General features: G+C 40.2%; 1 protein-coding gene across 4 annotated transcripts in view; it reads right to left on the bottom strand.

Annotated features, from left to right (window-relative positions):
• Positions 1 to 21,369, bottom strand: part of LOC135102716 (uncharacterized) — a 52,152-nt gene extending 30,783 nt beyond the window's left edge. For 2 of the 4 annotated variants that reach the window (XM_064008207.1, XM_064008211.1), the window contains exons 1-7: positions 11,192 to 11,565; positions 4,193 to 4,396; positions 3,628 to 3,804; positions 2,858 to 3,052; positions 2,243 to 2,419; positions 677 to 849; positions 134 to 293 (exon numbers count right to left, since the gene is read on the bottom strand). In XM_064008207.1, coding sequence (XP_063864277.1) covers positions 134 to 293; positions 677 to 849; positions 2,243 to 2,419; positions 2,858 to 3,052; positions 3,628 to 3,804; positions 4,193 to 4,396; positions 11,192 to 11,359 — 1,254 coding nt within the window. In that variant the 5' untranslated portion in view covers positions 11,360 to 11,565. Of the gene's footprint in view, positions 1 to 133; positions 294 to 676; positions 850 to 2,242; positions 2,420 to 2,857; positions 3,053 to 3,627; positions 3,805 to 4,192; positions 4,397 to 11,191; positions 11,566 to 21,158 lie in introns of those variants that run through there. The other 2 variants (XM_064008210.1, XM_064008209.1) reach the window with 2 other exon arrangements.
• Between the last annotated feature and the right edge of the window lie 439 nt (positions 21,370 to 21,808).

The following is a 21,808-nucleotide window of genomic DNA, read 5'->3' as shown; positions in this document are numbered from 1 at the left end:
GACTGTAAAATTATAATCACCTCAATCAAAGCACAGCAATATGACAATGAAAATGTACAAGACTTTCCCACACGTGTGCCTGTTTGGTATGATGTGTGCATGTGCACACGCACACACACAGCCACACACTCACCTTATTCACCATCTCTAGGAGGGTCTTGGTGAAGCCCTTGAGAGTCTTGAGGGTGAAGTGTGGCACCATCAGTGCCAGAACCTTGTGTCCTGTCAGCTGGTCAAACCTCACACTGCCTGGTGGGGTGACCAGTGCCCTCACCACTGCCAGCTGCACCTCACTAGTGAAAAGTAAAGCAATTACATAAATATGGCATTTCAAATTTCACAAGTGCTGTTGTTTTATCTTCACTATCATTGTTCCTGCTAATACAATGCCAAACCCAACAATTATTTATTTTTTTTTGGGGGGGAGAGAAAAAAAAATGATGAACCAATCTCAAAAGAAAGGTCAAAAGTATTGATTCAATCTTAATCTAAAGAGTAAAAAGTAAAAAGTAATGGGGAGCAGATCACAACCATCTCTGGAACAACTAGAGATGAATTAATACAAACTTGCATTATGTAGTAACTGAGAATCAAGCTACACCAGACACACTGAGACACTAGACTAGACACACAAAGGCACCAGGTCATCTCATTACCCATTTCTGACACTCCTTACCCATCCTCCTGCTGACTGTCCTTGACCAGCTGAACCAAGACAGCAGTGACCCCTCTGGCGGCATTTTTCAGGTCCTGAACATGCTGGGTGAGGGAATTGAGCAGCAGCGCCACAACAGAGGGTGTCACCACCTCCTGGAACTCTGATGCAGTCCTCAAAAGTGGCACCATGAACTGGGAAGGGAAGAGATGTTATCATCAGAGCCACCTACTGCTGGGTAGGTTTAGATATAATTCTGTGGACAGAATTATATCTAAACCAAGACCATGAGAGAGAGAGAGAGAGAGAGAGAGAGAGAGAGAGAGAGAGAGAGAGAGAGAGAGAGAGAGAGAGAGAGAGAGAGAGAGAGAGAGAGAGAGAGAGAGAATGAATATTAACCTATGTGGTACCGTCCTGTTTAACCCTGGATCCACCCATGATGCCAGCTGTTTTTCATTTTTTTATGTGCTGGAAAATCCCAAACAACATAAAGATATTAGGAAAATATATAAAAAGGGGTTTAGCAGTGTGAAAACATTTTGAAACCCACATAATAAGTTGCCTGGCATGGATGCATATATTATGATGAACAGCAATGCCAATAGTGCCTGTGACTTGTGACCACCACCAACATTTATCAGTGTTGCAACACAGCACAGCAATCCCACTGTACATACAATCAGTAGGCTACTTGTGATTAGTGAGGGAATGAGGGTTCATTACATTAATTATTCACTTCACTGAACAATCAGTAGGCTGTTGCAATTTGCATGTGTTTGAGTGCACAGTGTTTTTCTCTGTCAAGATCAATTAACAAATAGAGTCTAGACTTTTTAAAGTTGCTGCCATAAATTCACAGCATTGGCAATGAGTGTAGGTATGTGAGATGCCATAAATTCAGTGTTGGCATTGGGTGGGTTAATCTGGGCTTCTCTGAATCTTAACACTTATTCTTAAAATAAAACTTACATCCAACTAATTCTAGGTTTCATACTTGATGCTATAACTGTTTCCTATTCGTTTTAAAAATCAGCTTTAGACAAGGATAACTGATAATGTAACCAAAAAACTTAAACAAAAAATTATGGGAAGTGATAAAAGCATTATGAACACACTAATCACCAAAACAGGGGAGGAGGCAGGCAGGGAGTGTGCCCTCTAGATGAGTTTGGAACAAGGATAACTGATCATGTGACTGATGAGCCATAAACAGAAAATCCTGGGAAGTGATGAGAGCATTACAAGTGCACCAATCACTGAAAGAAGCAAGGAGGCAAGGAGTGTGGCCTATAGATCAGTTTATGTTACAGTAACTATAGTTTGTAATTTTCTCCTTTTGCTGTTTCCTTAGAATGAGGAACTGGTACCATGTATGAGTCTCCTCTGGTTGTTTCTATCCCTTGCATCTTCCTCTGTGACTCCCATCCTTTGCAGTTCTAACGCAATTCCATCCCTCCATCTCACTCTCTGTCTTGCCCTCAACTGATTTTCTCTAGGCTCTTTTGATCAGTTACTGGTCTTATTTTTTTATCTTCTCATCAGTTGGTGATGAGGCGTCTTATATCTATCTGTCAATACCACACTCACTCTCAGGAGCTGGAAAAGGATCTGCAGTTTTGCTGGAGAAGTGTTTCGCTGCAGCGGCTCCAGGATCACTTGCCAGAACTTTGCCAGTAAGGAGGAGGAGGCAGCCCGGGATGCTGCCAGGTTGGTCACCAACTCCTCTACAACTGGATGGACTTTTGGCAGATCAAATGTGGTTTTCTGCAGGATTACAAATTTTGTGGTCATCAGCTGTCACTATAATGCATTGAGAAAGGTGACCCTGACTGATAAATTAAACCACAAATATGACAAAATGATGATAAACTTCTCTTCTCCCTAATAAACCTCCTTTGTAAACACTCATGCAGGTTCCCTTTATCCATGGGTAGTCCCCTTCTCTCAGAGTGATAACACAATTCCCTTTCCCCATACAGGCTCCTTCACTCATAGTCACACAGTATGTTCCCCTTCTCTCACAGTCACATACTCATCCCCCTTCTCTCACAGTCACATACTCTCCTTTTTCCCACACAGCTTCCCTCACTCATAGTCACACATGACAAGGAGTCCACTGCATCTCTCATGCTCCCTTGTTCCCAGCCAAGGACAAGGAGTCCACTGAATCTCACATGCTTCCTTATTCCCAGCCAATCTCACCATGAGTGTCTGGACGAGTGCCTCATGATTCTTGGGTGCCACCGTAGAGGTGAGCCAAACAGGGGGTGATGCACGGTGTTTCCTCAGCAATACCAGTCGTATCCACAGCTGGCTTGGTGACAGCTCCTCCACAGGGCCCTTCAGCTCGGCCTGAAGACTCTCCCACACCACCGCATGCATGCTGTCTCCGTCACACTGCACAACATGGGGGGGAAGAAAGGAAGGAAGAAAGGATAAGCTGGATGGATAAAATGTAAAAATTACTCTACAGGAGTTTTCACTCAGGAGAGAAAGCTTGTATGAGAGGTAACTTTAAACTGATCTTGTACTAAATCAGTGCTACTTATACTTAGGTCCAATGTAGCCTCTCTACTCATAAATACACAGTAACAGGAGCTTCAACTAATAAGATAATGTTCTATGAGATACAGCCTTTAAACTAATATTACAATAAATTACTTATACTTTTGTGCAGTTCAGTCTCAAATACATATTACCCCAACCCATTCATAAAATAACCAAAACAAAGTTTTCAAGCATTTCCAATGCAACTGGGAGTGAAAACTAACACTAAATTTTATTCACATTGAATAAGAAGAATTGACATTAAGTCAAAATAAGTCCATAATCAAGGATTCTAGAATAAAGTGGTAATGTTATATAAGTTTGTCCTAAATCAATTTCCAGATGCATTTCTTCTCAAGCTAATATAAGAGAACAATGTAACATATTAAATCCACATCAAATAAAGTAACACATCCAACACTCACATTCTCCATCAGGTTGACAAGGAACTGTGAGGCGGTGATGTCCAGGTAGCTCTTCTTGGCCCGCATGGCACACAGTGTGTTCACCACCCGCTGCAGCACCTCAGGGCCCACAGCACGACCTGACCGCACTACTGCACCGCACAGCAGCAACTCAGCTAAAAGTTGGTCGCGAATTTCCTGCAGCATGACTCTCAGTAAGTTGGATGGAATGTGAAGATGTAAGAGACAATTTTTTCACCCTGTTTTTACATTTTATTTAAATGCACACCAGTTACTAATATTACTCAAAAAAAATACATTATCGGACAAAAAATCTAGTAATAACTTCAACCTTGGTCAAAAATTAGATATCTTTCATCCAAAACTGACAGTATTCCCCCACAGTACATTAATTTTCCTTCAAACAAGTAAGGCAAAGTCTGAGTTTATGCTATAACAAAGGGATCTCTTACTGCTGCTCTATTGAATGCTACATAACCAAGCAGAGGCAGACTAATGATGGCTCTCTGTACACACTTGACACCAAAGGCAAAATCCTGCCACCTCACACTTTAGACACACTTACATCCTTGGTGACACCTTTCATGGTAGCAGATTTCGTGTTTTTCAGGAGGGAGAGGACAAACTGAGGTGTGAAGAAAGATGGATGAAGGCGGAGGAGGTAGCAGAGGGTGGAGAAGTAACCTTCCCTTGCCTTCAGGCGGCTGGAGGCAAGGCCAGACACCAGCCTGTTCACGATGTACTTCACACCTGCTGGTATCTCCTTCCCCTGGAGAGAGTGAAGCACATCTCATATAACACAGCATGTAGATATAAATTTGTTGGTTAGGTTGAGCAATTTAGCAATACTTGTAAGAATATTGTGTATCTTCCATTTCTCAGGCTTCAGTTTTGCTAAATTTTGTAAATTTTTTACAAAATTTGGAAAAGTATAAGAATATTAACATTGAAATAATAAACTCTCAATTTCATCATATGCATTATTTTCACATTAACATTAAGAAAAAATAATGCATAACCATTAAAGTTGAGGAGTGCAAATAACAATTACCATGTAGTACTGGTTGCATGTCAGAAACTGGGCATTTTCAGGAAAGAAAATCCTCAGTGGTTCAGACAGTTTCCACAGGTTTCAATACCTGGTGCAAGCATGCAAGTGGTTTCACTATTTTATGAGAGTCCAGTTTGTTAATAAAAGATTTTATTATTAAAACATTTCACTATCAATGGCAATGATGAAGCCACAGAGGTACAAACACTAACAGGTGAACAGATAACTGATAAAACCTCTAGCATCTGTTCAGACACCATATAAGTTGCAGACTGGTGGGAAGGATTAGGTATATTTTCACCATTTGCTATTCAGAGACATTTACATGGTAAGGCGGAAATTAACACGAGGCAGTTAGGAGAGTATACCTGATTTGTTGAGGCGTTATCCTTCCTTCCTGACAAAAATGAAAAATAAAACATAACTTTGCACAGAAATAGGTTCTTATCAATTATAAACACATGATAATTTTATCAATCTGGAAATTACTGATGCATTTCACCAAAAATAAAGACACAAAATGATTTGCTAAGGGGAGATTTCAAGACACTTCTCAAATTTTGGATAATCCTTTCCACTGCTCTTTTTATGGACTGGCACCTTCACTGGGCCTTTCTTCACCCTTTTCGTTGTCATTAGATGCCTGACAATTTACACCCGAAATTACTCAATTATGTTCAGCATTGGCATACCCTATGCTGAAAACATTCAATTTAAGTTTGAGTGAGTGTGTTCTGTCAACCACATGAAAATTATTTGAAATTGTGCCATTATTCAAGAAGGGTTCCTGTTCCACTCCTTTGAAATACTAGCCTATAAAGGCAACATCACACGGCAAATTTCTCCCAGCATGCTGCCCGTTTTCGCTGGCAAGACCAGCAGCACAGCAAGTCTGGCATCATACAGGGACAACAATGACAAAGATAACAATGCTTACCAATAGAAGCTGTAAAGGTAAAGCTTCAACAATACTGGAGAAAAATTTAACAAAAGCATCCTTGCCACATAAGAGACATGGAACCAAGAGAATAGAGAAGCTTATGTTAGAGACTTCATGCTACATGATTTAAGTAGTATACACTTAACAATACAAGGACAGACTCTAAACTTTTCTATACACTTACTGGAGCACTTATCAGCCATAAAATCAGATACCCCATCCAGTATCATCAACATGAAACTCCCAGACCTCCAAAACACAGAAATAGTACAATCCCTTAAATCTAAAAAAAAAAAAAAAAAAATAAGGTTGCAGGATCAAACATGAAAAGAGAACTCAAGATATTAGCAGACAGCACAATCTTTGTAAACAGCATAAAGACATGCTTCAACAATGTTCTTACAGAAAAGCAAATACCACAGAACTGGAAGTTGTCCAAGACAATTAAAAAAAAGACCTATGTCCTATTGCTCTCCTAAACACTTCATACAAACTATTCATGGCAATTGTGAAAACCAAAATAGAGGATCACATGCACACAAACAGACAAGACAACGAATTACAAGCAGAGACGCACAGAAGACAACCTATTCCTACTTAACTACTGCAATGAAAAAACTTTTAAGATGAAAAACCACTAGTGACCATTGCTATATACTTCAAAAAAACTTTAGACAGTGTGCAAAGAGAATCCCTCATAGAATGTATGAAGAAATTTAGAATACATCCCCACATAATTGGTCATAAATGAAATTTATCAAAATGACACGGTTCTCCTCTGCCTGAACGATGAACTTACAGCAAATCTAAACGTGTCCAGTGCCATCAGACAAGGTTTATCACTGTTCCTGCTGCTCACCTACTTGATCATCCTACATTTGAATGAAACAAACATTGGCTTCAGGGGTGAGATATCCTGTATACCTGCTCTATTCTTTGCTGACAATGGATTACTTCTGGCACAGAGTGAGGAGGAAGCACTGAATATGATTATCACCCTAACAGAAGCAGCCCAAGCAAGTGGCCTAGAAATTAACAAAGACAAAAGCTTTATTATGTTATATAACCACCAAAGAAATCAAGACAATTTAAATGGCATTAAAAAAGCTGCAGAAATAAAGTATCTTTGGATTTACTGTACACTAATAAATAAAAGATGTATCAATCACATCAGTCATAACAGTTATTATTATTATACATATTCATCATTCATATATTTCATACCATGTGCCCACATGGCCAGCCTCAGTCTATTTTAACCTTTTATCCTTCCTATCGCTCTCTCATGGGAATACCACACCTTCCCTACACTCAAGCCAGTCCTTAGGGAAAACACCTACACTGTCTTCCTGTCATCCTTTCCTGGCCTGAATAAGAGGCTTTGTGATTGGCTCCTTCACTCCATTTCCAGGCACCTCATTGGTCATTTCTTCTCAGATTCTGAGCCCTGATCCACTTCATTTCACATAAATAGAGCTGTATGCATAGCTAGAGATCAGTCCAGAGTTCAGTCTCTCCAGAGTGAGGGCACATCAGTTTATCAGTCAGTTCACAAAGTTCACAGAGTTCACAGTCAGTCTTCAGAGAGAGAAAACCAAGTATCATCATGTCCGTCATAACCTGTGTCTCAGTATCACGTGTGTACATTCTGTCCATCATTACATCAAGAAGAAATTTTATAAACTTGTGTTCTTTTACTAGCACAATCAACCATAATCAAACCACTACCCACGACCTCTACGCTACCAGCAATATTCAGCTACTACCAGGTCTTCCAGAGCAATCGCCACCATACCAAGGATCTCATCGAACAGTGGTGTATTGCATACACAGAAAACGTTTTGCAAAGTACAAAAAAGACAATCTCTTAGAGGCCAAAAAAATCAGCAACACAACAGCCACAGTAGTGGCAAAGAGCTCAAATAGACTCCTGATTGGAAAGACATATTAGAAACTAGTAGCCTTACCTAGAATTCCCTATTGGCAAGGTGTCATCACATACACTAGATATGAACAAGAAAACTACAAGCTACTGAAAACAAAACCTTCAGAACAATATTAAGAGTATCAAAATACACACTGAAATGTTTCCTGACAGGAGAAATAGGCTCATCATCAATGAATAACAGAGACATGAAAGCCAAGCTGTCCTACATAAGACACATCATGACATGCTCATATAATGACCTACTTAAACAATGTCTGCTTCATAAAATGGAAAATGACAAGGACAGATGAACCAAAACTGTCAAGCAATACCTACAAACACAAGACATCAATATTTACCAGCTAAGCCACATGCCATCACGAACACTGACAGACATTCTGAATAAAAAGGAGACACAAGAATGGAAACAGGACTTAGATAACAAGAAAAAACTTACACTATATAGAGCATATACAACAGACATCAAAGAAGTACTTTTATGAAAACGATGAAGCTTTAACACTTCTAATATGTCGTCAAAACAACAAATTTAAACTCAATTACAGAAACACACACACAAATGGAAACACACTGCACACAATGCAGCTCACAAGATGAAACCATTGAACACTTTATTTTACTGCAATGCATAGACACTTATCAGACAAAACTTAAACTTTCTATAAGACAATACAATCACCAACACAGAGAAACTTGTCAACTTCCTATTCCTATGATGCTGAGACTAAAAAGATGACTTTATTACAGATATGAAGAGAGATCACAGTAGTTATATTTCAGAGTAGCCAATGCAGGGAAACCTAAGAAGAGGGATGATTCAGCAACCAGCAGTATAACGCAGAGGTTACACAGATACATCACCATTACAAAGGTGTACCCCCAGACTTCATCAACTTCGGGACTGGACCATTGTGTTGACGCCTCGTCATTCCAACAACAAATTCCAAGCCAGCATCTCTTCAGCCACTTTATTTTACTTTAATTATTCCCAAATTATGTTATCATATATGACTGCATGTCATTTTATTTATGGGTTTTGATCAATGATGGAACAAGGATGCTGTAATAAATCTTTTGCTCCACTTGGCAACTCATATAGGCCTGCTAGCTGTGGTCATGTCACTCCAGGGTTGAGGTGACAACAGTGTGAGCAGGTCCAACAGCCAACACCCTGAGTACCAATTAATACTCTGGATCCACTATAGCTCAGTTAATTTGTGCCAAACTTTCACACTCCAGCAAAACTTAGCATGGGACTCCATCATGACATATTGTTTATCTCACCAGCTGCATTTGTCAAATAGGCACAGAAAATAATTTCACACACCACACAATCAAATTACATGCACACACTACCACATATACTTCATTTTTCTAAGTTTTATAGTACAAAATTTAAATCATAAAGTACAACAATATATTTCTATTTTACATGTATAGCTTCTAGTAAGACAGTCATTTGACTTCAAATACTCCCACCAAGTCAGGCACCACAGCCATTTTCCATTCTTCCTGACAGCAGAAAATGAGCAGCAAGATGTTATTTGCTGCTCATTTTGTCCAGCTGCAGTAAAAATGGGCAGCATGCTCAGAGAAATTTCCCTTGTGTCATGCCACCTTCAGTTTAACATCAGTCTGCTATAAAACACTGGTGAGAATTATGACTGAATAAATATATGAATATCTTGAACAGAATGCTTTACTCACTGATAAACAATATAGCTTTAGGCATGGCAAGACTGTGGCTCATACTAACCTATGACTTCATCACTTCTAAAACTGACAAATGATGTTGGTCTGTTTGACCTTTCTAAACCTTTAAATATAGAGAAATCACTCTCTACTACTGGATAAACTCACAGTATATATATCAGAGGCACATTATTGAAATGGATATGCTCCTTTTTGTAAGGCAGATGTATGTGACTGTATCAGGCATCAATAGCAGCACCAGAGATGTCACAGGTGGAGTGCCTCAGGTTTCTGTACTTTTGCCCTTGTTATTTCTTGCACTATCATCTATTCTGAACAATTACAAAATATTTGCTAATGACTTCAAGATCTATCTAAAGATTTGTCCTTCCACATCACTGTCACTTGCTGTAGGCACATCCTCATGTCAAAATGATTTAGACAACATATGTTCTGTACCCACTTCTTGGGGTCTTGATCTCAACAGAGACAAGTGTGTTATGCTAAGATTTCAATAGGGCTCAATAGCTTGGCAAGATATTGGCACCTTATCTGAACACTACCTGACTGGCCACACCATATCTTTTGTAAATTATCAAAAGGATCTTGGTGTCTTAGTGGATACCTCTCTCAGATTTCATCCTCATATAAGATACATTGTCAATAAGGCCTCAGAACTGTCTTCTAACCTCCCAAGAAGTACTCTCTGCCAACAACAAAATTTTATGCTCACTCTATATGACTCATATTAAACCTGTAATAGAGTATGCCTCGTGTGTATTAAGCACTGGACATACTGGTGATCTCAAATTGCTGGAATTGGTTCAGAGATCCTGGACTTGGCATATAGGAGGAATCAATCACCTCTCTTATGATGAATGACTCAGAACCCTAGATCTTTATTCTGTTCAAGGTTGCTTACTCCATGCAAGTTATAAATTGCTGGAAAATTTTTCACAACGAATATAGTATTAAACCAAATTATATTTTAATTTGGCACCTTCTCTGGGCCCAAGGAGCCACAGATTTATGATCCTTCTCTCTCAATGCTCCTTGAAGGTTAGGAGGAGGTTCTTATCAATAAGGTCTGTTAGCCTGTGGAACTCCTTGCCAGATGTAGTTGCTCTAAACTCTACTAACTCTTCTGTATCAGTTTGTGGATTAGACTGCCATCTTTCTCTCTCTCTTATCAATATTAACCTACACCAAACTTTTATTGTTACTAGATTTATTTAAAACACTGCATAAGGTGCATAACTCAGTCCTTATTATCTGTGCACTATATTTTCAGCCATACTAAAGCATGAGAATGGCGTATCTGCAGATCTGTGCTACCTCATCATACCTATGTTAACTCGCTTACTGCCTACAGAATCAGGGTAGCCAACCAGGTGACCCCCTCTTAGGTAATAAAAGGTTATTATTGAAATAAGTGATCTCATTTTAGGGCTCACCTAGGCTACATTATTTTATGTTAGGTTAAGTTTAGATTAATTCAGTTCATTATTTTCACTGCAGATATATTCATTGTTAGATCATGATTAAAAAATATATATATTTTTTTTTATTTATTTTTTTTTTACGTCTAGTTTTCCCTAGTCTGTTAGGGCTGAGACGGTGCCTCCTGATGAAGGACTTTTTTTGGATTTGGCATTTGGGAACCGTTACCCCGAGTGGATGCCCTTCCTACCCTCGGACCGTAGCCAGGATTCGAACCCGTGCAAAATAAAAATAAATAAATAAGAGCATTTTATTTTAACAAGAAAAACAGCCCATGTCTGGAGATTAGTAAGCTAAGGTTATTCCCACAATGGCCATAAAGGTTAGGTGAAGAACGAAGTATCAATCGTGCATCAAGTCATCCAGTCAGTAACTACAAACAAGCACCTGTGGTTCAGCGGGGCCTCTAAGGATCTGCTGACCTGGCACCCACCTGTCCCTCTCCCCGCAGCACTTCCTCCACGTGCTGCAGGATTAGCATTGCCGCGGCTGTTCGCTCCTTGTCCCCACTCGCCACTAGGCCATCGAAGGCGTCCAGCACGTGCCGGGGAACATTCATGGCAGGCCGCTGGGGCGTCCTACTGTCCTGCACCGCCACCATCACGCTTCCTATGCTGCTCCCAAGGATCTGTCTCAACTCCTAGCGCAGTCTGACCACTTTTTTTTTCTTTCCTCTTGTATGCTACTTCGGTTCAGGGATCAGTGTTCTGACTGTGAGCAATGGTCGCGCCCCTCAACAGCCACACACATGTCACATCCACCATAGCATGCCGCTGCCAACGTGTTGTTTCAATGTTTTGGTACCGTCTGCCTCGTGCAAGTGTGGTGTTATTTTCACCACACTAATTATACAACTATTTTGACCTATCATGATACTTTACCACCAACTATATTTTTACATATATGATTTTGTGATTGGAGTTAAATTATACTGGGTTCTGGATAGAGTTGATCATGTGATTTCCAAGCGAATCCAGCAAAGTGACCGTCTTCATTCAGGGACCAGGTCCCAGGGTGTTATAGCTGGCACGGTGGAGCTTGCAACCCCTTGGCATGCCCCTCCTCCTCCATTAACTCGTGTTCTTTTTATTGACACCATTGTTTTGTCAGAGCAGCTCAATTCCACAGAAAATACGAATTACATTTCATTGGGGTGAATACATAGAATGGGAGGAGTAGGCATGACGTCACGAATGTGAAGCCAACGGACTACCGGCTATTGGTCCGCTGTCACCCCTGTCCCCTTAACACCCAAAACATTACATCTGAGCATTGAAAGTATAGGGAAACGCTGGTGTACCGCTCTTTTTTTTTTTTTTATGTTGCTTCCTGTTCTCCCACCATATTTGTGACCACTAGACTGCAAAAATGGTGCCTTGCCACCAAGATTTGGATGGGAAATCATACATACAAATCAGATCAGTATTTTTCAACTTGTGTAAGAGATGGGAAGCTGTCTCTGGGACGGACGTATGAGTGGACGAGATCACGTCCACATATACATGTGCATGTATGTACATATAAATGTGCATATAGATGAAGGGGAAGAAATAAACTGTATCAGGTGAAAGATGGCCTGATTTATCTCGGTAACCTTTAACCCAGATTGATCTCAAATAGAATATATATATATATATATATATATATATATATATATATATATATATATATATATATATATATATATATATATATATATATATTTGCATACTGTTTATTGATCATGTATGAAATTTAACTCACTCTGTGTGTGTGTGTGTGATATTAAGTTTTAGTGCATTTGTTAAGAATTATGAGTAATATCATGTTACTGTACACTTAAAAAGCATCGAATTATTGAATTTTCGTTTTACTGTTTGTTCCTTGTCATGCATTAAACAATGAAAAACAATCTTTTCACTACCATTTCTCCTGGAAACGTCTGGTGTATGTCTTTCGATATCGTGGTTATTTGGCATAAATACTAGTGATAATAGGTCTACATAACATATTTAAGAAACTATAATGTATTTTGCGTAGTTCAAACCATAAATTCTTTCTTATTTTCGCCTAGTATGCGAAAAGAAAGTGGTGAATTCCCATAGCTCAACATGGGATGATGGGAGATCGCAATGTTTTGGTTGTATCTACCGATCGTTAGCTCCGCCCACAGACTCGATAAGCTCCGCCCACTGGCTTCACTTGTCTTGATGAGAGCCAGAGATCGTCTCCTTGGGTGAATATTTATCAGTAAGTGCTCTTACACACAAGGACACTAGTGTACGCCACCGGTGTCGGACACTAGTGTCCTTGCTCAAGACACCACCTGGCAACTAGTGAGCCACTCACACACCTCAGTCGGAAGAATGGCGGGAAACGAAGAGCTTCTACTTGTTGCTTACGTATTTCTTTCTTTTCTGAGAGGGGTTTCTCTTCAAAATCAGGAATGAGTATCACCATTATTGCATTCCAGCAGTTCTGCTTTTCTATCTTATTTGCATATCCCTCACAAGATGGGTCCCATAGTGCTGGTAGTTTTTCTATTTCACAAATGAGGTCCTCCGTGTTCAGCTTCTCCACCATCTTCGAAATTGTCCTTGATAGGCCGTCTCCTTCCATCATGGGATGATGGTGGGTGTCAAACTGAGCATGAGAAGCTGGCCAGTGGGCAGCGGTGGCGGACACTGGTGGCTACGTGTGAAAGCTTCCATTTAAAACAATGCTTTGCAGTGAGTGGCGGCAACCGTCAGTGTCCGCCACGTGTTGCGGGAGCGAGACACCGAAATATCTGTTGCCCGGAAGTTGTCTGCTTGGGACACAGCTGTTGCCTCGTGTGAAAGGCTCCATTTGATAATATGGGAGGCAACTAGTGTCCGACACCGGTGGCGGACACTAGTGTCCTCGTGTGTAAGGGCACTAAGTCTCTATAAGAAAGCAATTAAACCAAGTAAAACAGATCTTCGCTCCTTTCCCACACTTTTTTTCTAGGATTTTACAGACACCTTTCAACAAGATTTCCTATTAATGTGAATTGTTCATGTTGACAAGTAGTTGGGTTTAGGAAGGGGGATAAAAACCCAGGGAGGAGTTGGGATTCTTTTAATCTCTAACGTTTCGGCTGAATAGCCGAATCCTAACTCCTCCCTGGGTTTTTATCCCCCTTCCTAAACCCAACATTTCCTATTAAATTAAGGGAGAAATGTTATAAGAGGGTGCAGGAGAGAGAGGGTACTTTGGAATATTAAACACTTTGACCTAAAATTGTGCTGCTGTATGTATTTGTATATTTGTATATCATGAATAAAGACATCCAGATAACAATCCCCTCTTCAGTGAGGCTGGAGGGTATAGACATTACAACTAGTGAAATACATGACAAACTGAAAAATGTCAAAGTGGACAAGTCTCAAGGCCCAGATGAAATTCACCCAAGATTACTTAAAAAATTAAGCCTATTTCATACATCAGTCAAAACAGGGAAAGTACCAGAGATGTGGAAGAGAGCAACAATATCTGCTTTATTTAAGAAGGGCTGTAGGAAAAATCCAAATAACTATATACCCGTAAGCCTCACATGTGTTATTTGTAAAGTTCTGGAATCTATAATAAGAAACATAATATTGAATCATTTACTAGAAAATAACTTATTAAGCCCTAAACAGTTTGGATTTATGAAAGGCAGATCTATTACACTGCAAATGCTAAATGTGATGAATGCTTGGACTGAAGCACTTGACAGAGGGGATGAGCTAGATGTAGTGTATTTGGATATTAAAAAGGCCTTTGATACAGTGCCACACAAGATATTGATTTTTAAATTAAAAAGTTATGGTAACGGTGGACAACTTACTTCGTGGATTTCAGCATTACTATCGGGGAGAAAACAGCGAGTTGTCGTGGATGGTGCATCATCGGAATGGAAAGAGGTGTCGAGTATCTCGAGGTAGTGCCATTGGACCACTGTTGTTTATTATATATATCAATGATTTGCCTGATAATATAGCCTCAACTTTATACATGTTTGCGGACGATACAAAGTGCTTCAGAGAGAGAGTGAATTCCACTGACCAAGTAATACTCCTAAACGACATAAACAGACTTCAAGAGTGGTCAGAGAGATGGCTACTTCAGTTTCACCCTGAAAAGTGCAAGATTATGATAGTGTCAAGGTCTAAGTCATATAATCACAGGCAATATACAATGAGGAACGAAGATCAAGTAGTATCTTTAGAGAACTGACGTGGAAAAAATCTGGGCATAATGGTGGAAGAACAATTGAATTTTGAAAATCATATAAATGAAAAGATTAACGAAGCAAGTAGAGTAATGGGGCTTATCAGAAGATCTTTCATCTATTTAAATCAAGAAAATTTCAAGAAACTTTATATTGCATTAGCGAGACCTCATCTTGAATTTGGTAACAATCTGGGGCCCCCCCAAAAAAAAAAATTATATTTATATATATATATATATATATATATATATATATATATATATATATATATATATATATATATATATATATATATATATATAGGAGGAGGCAGTAGACACCTGCCGAAACGATAATTACTCCCAGTGAGGTCTAAAGCACTGTTCAGGGGGTGCTGTGGACTTATCATTAAACCCAGCTGTGACCTCACTGCACGTTTCCCTTTGTGTCTCACAACACAAGGGGGCAGGCACAGCCTGCCCTCTAAAGACAACTCTCTTCCTCCACACAAACCTACAAGCACCTAATAACACACACACACCCTTCACTCAAAAATTTTAAAATCATCATGGCGACTCCTACACCAGCCTCGGAGTCCCCATCTGGGGAGGGGACCATAAATGTCCCCAGGTCGGACTGCCTTTCTGTTGACAACCCTAAGTGTCTTGACACCCCCCTCAACTTTTTCTTCATTAACTTCTGCAACATTCGCGGTCTAAGATCTAATTTTCAATCCGTAGAACACCACCTCTCCTCTTCTAAACCTCATCTTCTTTTCCTCACTGAAACTCAGGTGTCTGAGGCAACTGACAGTAGCCCCTTTTCTGTTCCCTCCTACTTTCTCTATCCTCATTTTCGATCCAAAGCTGGATGCTGCGTTTATGTGCGCAATGACTTAACCTGCTCTCGTGCCCACACTCTTGAATCTTCCGAGTTTTCCACCATCTGGCTACGACTACAGAGTCACTCTCATACTAAATTTATCTGTGCTGTATACCTCTCACCTAACTCCTCTGACTATAAGAAATTCTTTGACTACTTAACTTCCAAAGTGGAGCACATTCTGACCCTCTTCCCTTTTGCAGAGATCTCCATTCTTGGAGACTTCAATGTTCACCACCAGCTTTGGCTTTCCTCTCCCTTCACTGACCATCCTGGTGAACTAGCCTACAACTTTGCTATCCTCCATGACCTAGAGCAATTGGTGCAACACCCTACTCGTATTCCTGACCGTCTTGGAGATACGCCCAACATTCTTGACCTTTTCCTGACCTCTAATCCTTCTGCTTATGCTGTCACCCTTTCTTCTCCGTTGGGCTCCTCCGATCACAATCTCATATCTGTATCTTGTCCTATCGCTCCAATCCCTCCTCAGGATCCCCCTAAACGAAGGTGCCTCTGGCGTTTTGCCTCTGTTAGTTGGGGGTACATGAGGAGGTATTTTGCTGATTTTCCTTGGAATGACTACTGCTTCCGTGTCAGAGACCCGTCTTTGTGTGCTGAGCGAATAACAGAGGTGATAGTGTCTGGCATGGAGGCGTACATTCCTCACTCTTTTTCTTGACCTAAACCTTCCAAACCTTGGTTTAACACAACTTGTTGTCGTGCTATATGATAGACAAGTGGCCCACAAAAGGTATTTAAGCCTTCTATCACCAGAATTTCATGCACTTTATATTTCTGCCCGGAACCATGCCAAGTCTGTTCTCCAACAAGCCAAAAACTCCTTCATTAACAGAAAGTGTCAAAACCTTTCAAGATCTAACTCCCCTCGTGACTTCTGGCATTTAGCCAAAACTATCTCCAATAATTTTGCTTCTTCTTCTTTCCCTCCTTTATTTCAACTAAATGGCACCACTGCTATCACATCTATTTCTAAAGCTGAACTCTTCGCTCAAACCTTTGCTAAAATCTCTACCTTGGACGATTCTGGGCTTGTTCCTCCCTCTCCTCCACCCTATGACTACTTCATGCTACCTATTAAAATTCTTCGCAATGATGTTTTCCATGCCCTTGCTGGCCTAAACCCTCGGAAGGCTTATGGATCTGATGGGGTCCCTCCTATTGTTCTGCGAAACTGTGCCTCTGTGCTTGCACCTTGCCTAGTCAAACTCTTTCATCTCTGTCTGTCAACATCTACCTTTCCTTCTTGCTGGAAGTTTGCCTACATTCAGCCTGTTCTTAAAAAGGGCGACCGTTCTAATCCCTCAAACTACCGTCCTATTGCTTTAATTTTCTGCCTATCTAAAGTTTTTGAAGAATCTTCCTCAACAGGAAGATTCTTAAACATCTATCACTTCACAACTTTCTATCTGATCGCCAGTATGGGTTCCGTCAAGGCCACTCTACTGGTGATCTTCTGGCTTTCCTTACTGAGTCCTGGTCATCCTCTTTTAGAGATTTTTGTGAAACTTTTGCTGTTGCCTTGGATATATCAAAAGCTTTTGATAGAGTCTGGCACAAAGCTTTGATTTCTAAACTACCTTCCTACAGCTTCTCTCCTTCTGTCTGTAACTTCATCTCAAGTTTCATTTCTGACCGTTCTATTGTTGCTGTGGTAGACGGTCACTGTTCTTCTCCTAAATTTATTAACAGCGGTGTTCCTGTCACCCACTCTCTTATTGTTCTTCATCAATGACCTAAACCAAACTTCTTGTCCTATCCACTCCTACGCTGATATCACCCTGCACTTTTCCACGTCTTTTCATAAACGTCCAACCTTTCAGGAAGTAAACATTTCACGCAGGGAAGCCACAGAACGCCTGACTTCTGGTCTTTCTGAAATTTCTGATTGGGGCAGAGCAAACTTTTTATTGTTCAATGCCTCAAAAACTCAATTCCTCCATCTATCAACTCGACACAACCTTCCAGACAACTAACCCCTCTTCTTCAATGACACAACTGTCCCCCTCTTCTACATTGAACATCCTCGGTCTGTCCTTTACTTATAATCTGAACTGGAAACTTCACATCTCATCTCTAGCTAAAACAGCTTCTATGAAGTTAGGCATTCTGAGACGTCTCCGCCAGTTTTTCTCATCCCCCAGCTGCTAACTCTGTACAAGGGCCTTATCCGCCTCCATCCATGCATGGAGTATGCTTCACATGTCTAGGAGGTTTCCACTCATAGCGCTCTTCTAGACAGGGTGGAATCAAAAGCTTTTCTTCTCATCAACTCCTTTCCTCTAACTGACTGTCTTCAGCCTCTCTCTCATCGCCGCAGTGTTGCATCTCTAGCTGTCTTCTACCGCTATTTTCATGCTAACTGCTCTTCTGATCTTGTTAACTGCATGCCTCTCCTCCTCCCGCGGCCTCGCTGCACAAGACTTTCTTCTTTCTCTCATCCCTATTCTGTCCACCTCTCTAATGCAAGAGTTAACCAGTATTCTCAATCATTCATCCCTTTCTCTGGTAAACTGTGGAACTCCCTGCCTGCCTCTGTATTTCCACCTTCCTATGACTTGAATTCCTTTAAGAGGGAGGTTCAAGACACTTATCCTTCAATTTTTTGGACCCTTTTAAGCTTGTCGCCCACCAGATCGGAAACGACACTTCGGAAGGGACACGAATCATCGGAAAAAAATCTAAACCATACATTTGAATGTGCTAACGCCCACCTGATCGGATCGAAAACGAAACGACGCATCGGATCAGAACGGAAACGACGCGGATATCTTGGAAAGAATATTTTTCTGATAGTTCTGATGCGTCCAAGAGACTGCGCATGCGCAGAATGGTGTTTGGAGAGGTTGTGATGCAGGGCTGCCCTTCGTACGATAATTATCGTGTTTGTACGACAATTTTGCTTCAAATACGATGTACGATACCCTTCCTCACTATCGTACGCTTTGTACGATAATTCTATGCTTGTGGGGCCGTCTGTAGTGACAATAGTTTTTTTTTTCCATAAATGTAATAATTCATTTAAATTCAACATGAAAATGTTGTTTGTCTTTTTTTTTTTACTTGCTAAGTAGTATATAGAAACTTTCAACCCTATATTCGCCTCTGTGACTGAAGCATTGAGCACGAAGAGTGTAAAGAGGAGCGTGAATGTGACGGGCAAACAGCACTTACGTCTGGTATGATAGAGGCGTACATAAGTTGTATGCATGAGTGTGTTATTACCCCTTTTGTCTCAGCTGTCTGGGGTGATGGGGTAGTGGTGGAATATTCTCCTTCCTGTTCTCTAGATGCACATATAGGATGTATCCACTGTTTTTCTTCTTGTTCTTCTTCCTCTGCAGCTGCTAAGGCAAGGGTTAAAACGAGAACTTCTTCGTCACTACTATTATCACTCATTTTAGTATTTAGCAGGGAATCACGCCAGAGCTGCGGCACCTTTCTATGTCGAGGTACTCTCAAGACTGAGAGATAAACATAGCACCCGCGTCGTTTCCGATCCGATGTCGTCTGAGCTGGTGGGCGTACTGAACGTCGTGTCGTGTCCGTTCCGAGGCTTCGTAAGCTTCCGCAGCGTTTCCGATCCGATCTGGCATCTCAGTGGGCTTTTTTTTCTTAATTGGATTTCTGTTGCCCTTGGACAGTGTCCCTCCTACATAAAAAAAAAAAAAAAAAAAAAAAAAAATATATATATATATATATATATATATATATATATATATATATATATATATATATATATATATATATATATATATATATATATATATATATATATATATATATATATATATATATATATATATATATATATATATATATATATATATATATATATATATATATATATATATATATAATCTCTGGAAAATGTACAGAGAAGAGCGACAAAGATGATTCCGGGACTCAAGAACCTATGTTATGAAGAGAGACTGAAAATGCTGCAGCTGTCTACATTTGTATACAGGAGACTGAGGGGTGATATGATAGAGGCATATAAACTAACAACTGGAAAGTACGAAACGGGGATAGCTGCAGTGCTGCAGCTCGATGAGGGTGCAGGCCCGGCTACTTGAGGACACAAATGTAAGTTAATGAAAAAGAGATGTCATACAAGGCTAAGGCAACACTTTGCGGAAAGAATAGACATGGAATAACCTCCCATCAATTATTGTAGAAGCTCCGAGTGTATTTGAATTTGAAAGAAGATTGGATCATTATTGGAGACATCAAGATGTGAAATTTAATTATGAAGCTGCGCTGTCATTCTCGCCGCACGCCAACAACTATATATATAAAAAAAAATAAATAAATATCTGGACATATAGGCTTAACAGCCTGTGCCCAGTATTCACCTAAGAAGACCTAAGACGACACTGCAACTGTCCACCCCCTTCTGCATAGCACATTCTCAGTTTATCCTTTATTGTTACCGTATGTAAGGGTATGTGACTTACATCATTATTCCTCTACAGTCATAAGTGAAATGTCAAGTTTACTATTTGCTTGAAAACATAATTATGTAATATACGTAGGAATCAGTACTCAGTTATTTATAAAGCCTCGAGCCGATCCTCATCTGTTAGTAAAGTGTGGTTTACCCACCCATCGTCATCGCCCATGTGGGTCACTCAAGTCACGACTTGCATACAGCCGCTCGAAGATGGACGGGCAAGGCGACAGAGGTAAATATCTTAATTTTGTAGTAGAAACAATGTCACAATACCAAGTTGATTGCATGTGTTGTTTATGAATATTGTAATATTTTGAGAGTGCTTTTATAACAGTGTATATGTTATTTTAAAAGAAATTGAGACCGAGAACTTGTTCGCAGTTCTTACGGTCACGTCCAGGGTCATGTCTACCTCTTCAACTAATGTCGGAAGAGAATTGCTTTTCCTCGACCCTACGATGATGTGTATGATCAGTAAAACAGATCACATAATAGCTGGAGAAGGCCTGCCGGTTCGGCTACAGTAAGAACTCATCTTACAAGCAAGAATCTGGCTCCCAGTGAGACCGTAACAACAGAGTTACAGGACCTGCCAGGCGACGTGAATCTTCCATAGTCAGCACCTCTACCCTTGACGACAACCACTTCCTTCTGCCCACAGCGCCATTGTGTAGAACCCATGGTCACAGGCAAGAAAGTGTGTAACTATAAATGTGAAACTAGGACGTTAGCCTAACCTAGCATCACCTAACCTAATCTAACCTGACCTAGCATAACCTAACCTAATCTAACCAAACTTAAGCATAACCTAACCTAACGAGGGGCCTCAAAAATTATACTGTTATGCCTTACTGGTGTGGTGTGGAGATTCTCAGGGTGATGGAGGTCGGTATAGTTTGGCAGCTTTCTTAACAAACACATGGAACCTTTTCCTTATGTCCCTATATCACATCTTAACCATTTCTGTTGCTAAATATCTCACATAATGACTTCTTTTCCCGCTGAACACTGGTACTATTCGGTCTACCTCCCTCCAATGGGTAGCCATATTAAGAAATGACAGTGAGCTTCTATCAGAATGCCTGATATATCTCTAAAACAAATGAAAAGTGTAACTGAACCTATCGTGGAAAGTTGTAATTAGTGGCCTTATGAATGGCCTCATGAGTGGCAGCGCGTGATTGGAGGGATCAGCTGTATAAATACCCTGAAATCCTAATATTCCGCTACCCACAAATACCAGTTGTAAACAAAAGAAAATCATTTCAATGTTTACTCTTGACTGGTGCAGAGCTCACTGGACTTAAAAAAATATTGAATTTCTCCACACCTGCGAGTGCTATTACAGCCATACTAGACACGTGTCCCCCAATTTTTTTTGTTTACATTTATGGCAAGGTCATCGAACCCTTTTCCATGACATGTGAGTTTCATGCTTGTAGGTAATACGGACGTGACAACGAGATTAACTGTCATTTTATTTTTATTTATTTTTTTTCTGT

Source organism: Scylla paramamosain, chromosome 8 (genome assembly GCF_035594125.1).
Source record: "Scylla paramamosain isolate STU-SP2022 chromosome 8, ASM3559412v1, whole genome shotgun sequence".
NCBI lineage: Eukaryota > Metazoa > Arthropoda > Malacostraca > Decapoda > Portunidae > Scylla > Scylla paramamosain.
The sequence above is the reverse complement of the archived record's forward strand: the minus strand, read 5'-3'. Positions and strand labels throughout refer to the sequence as shown.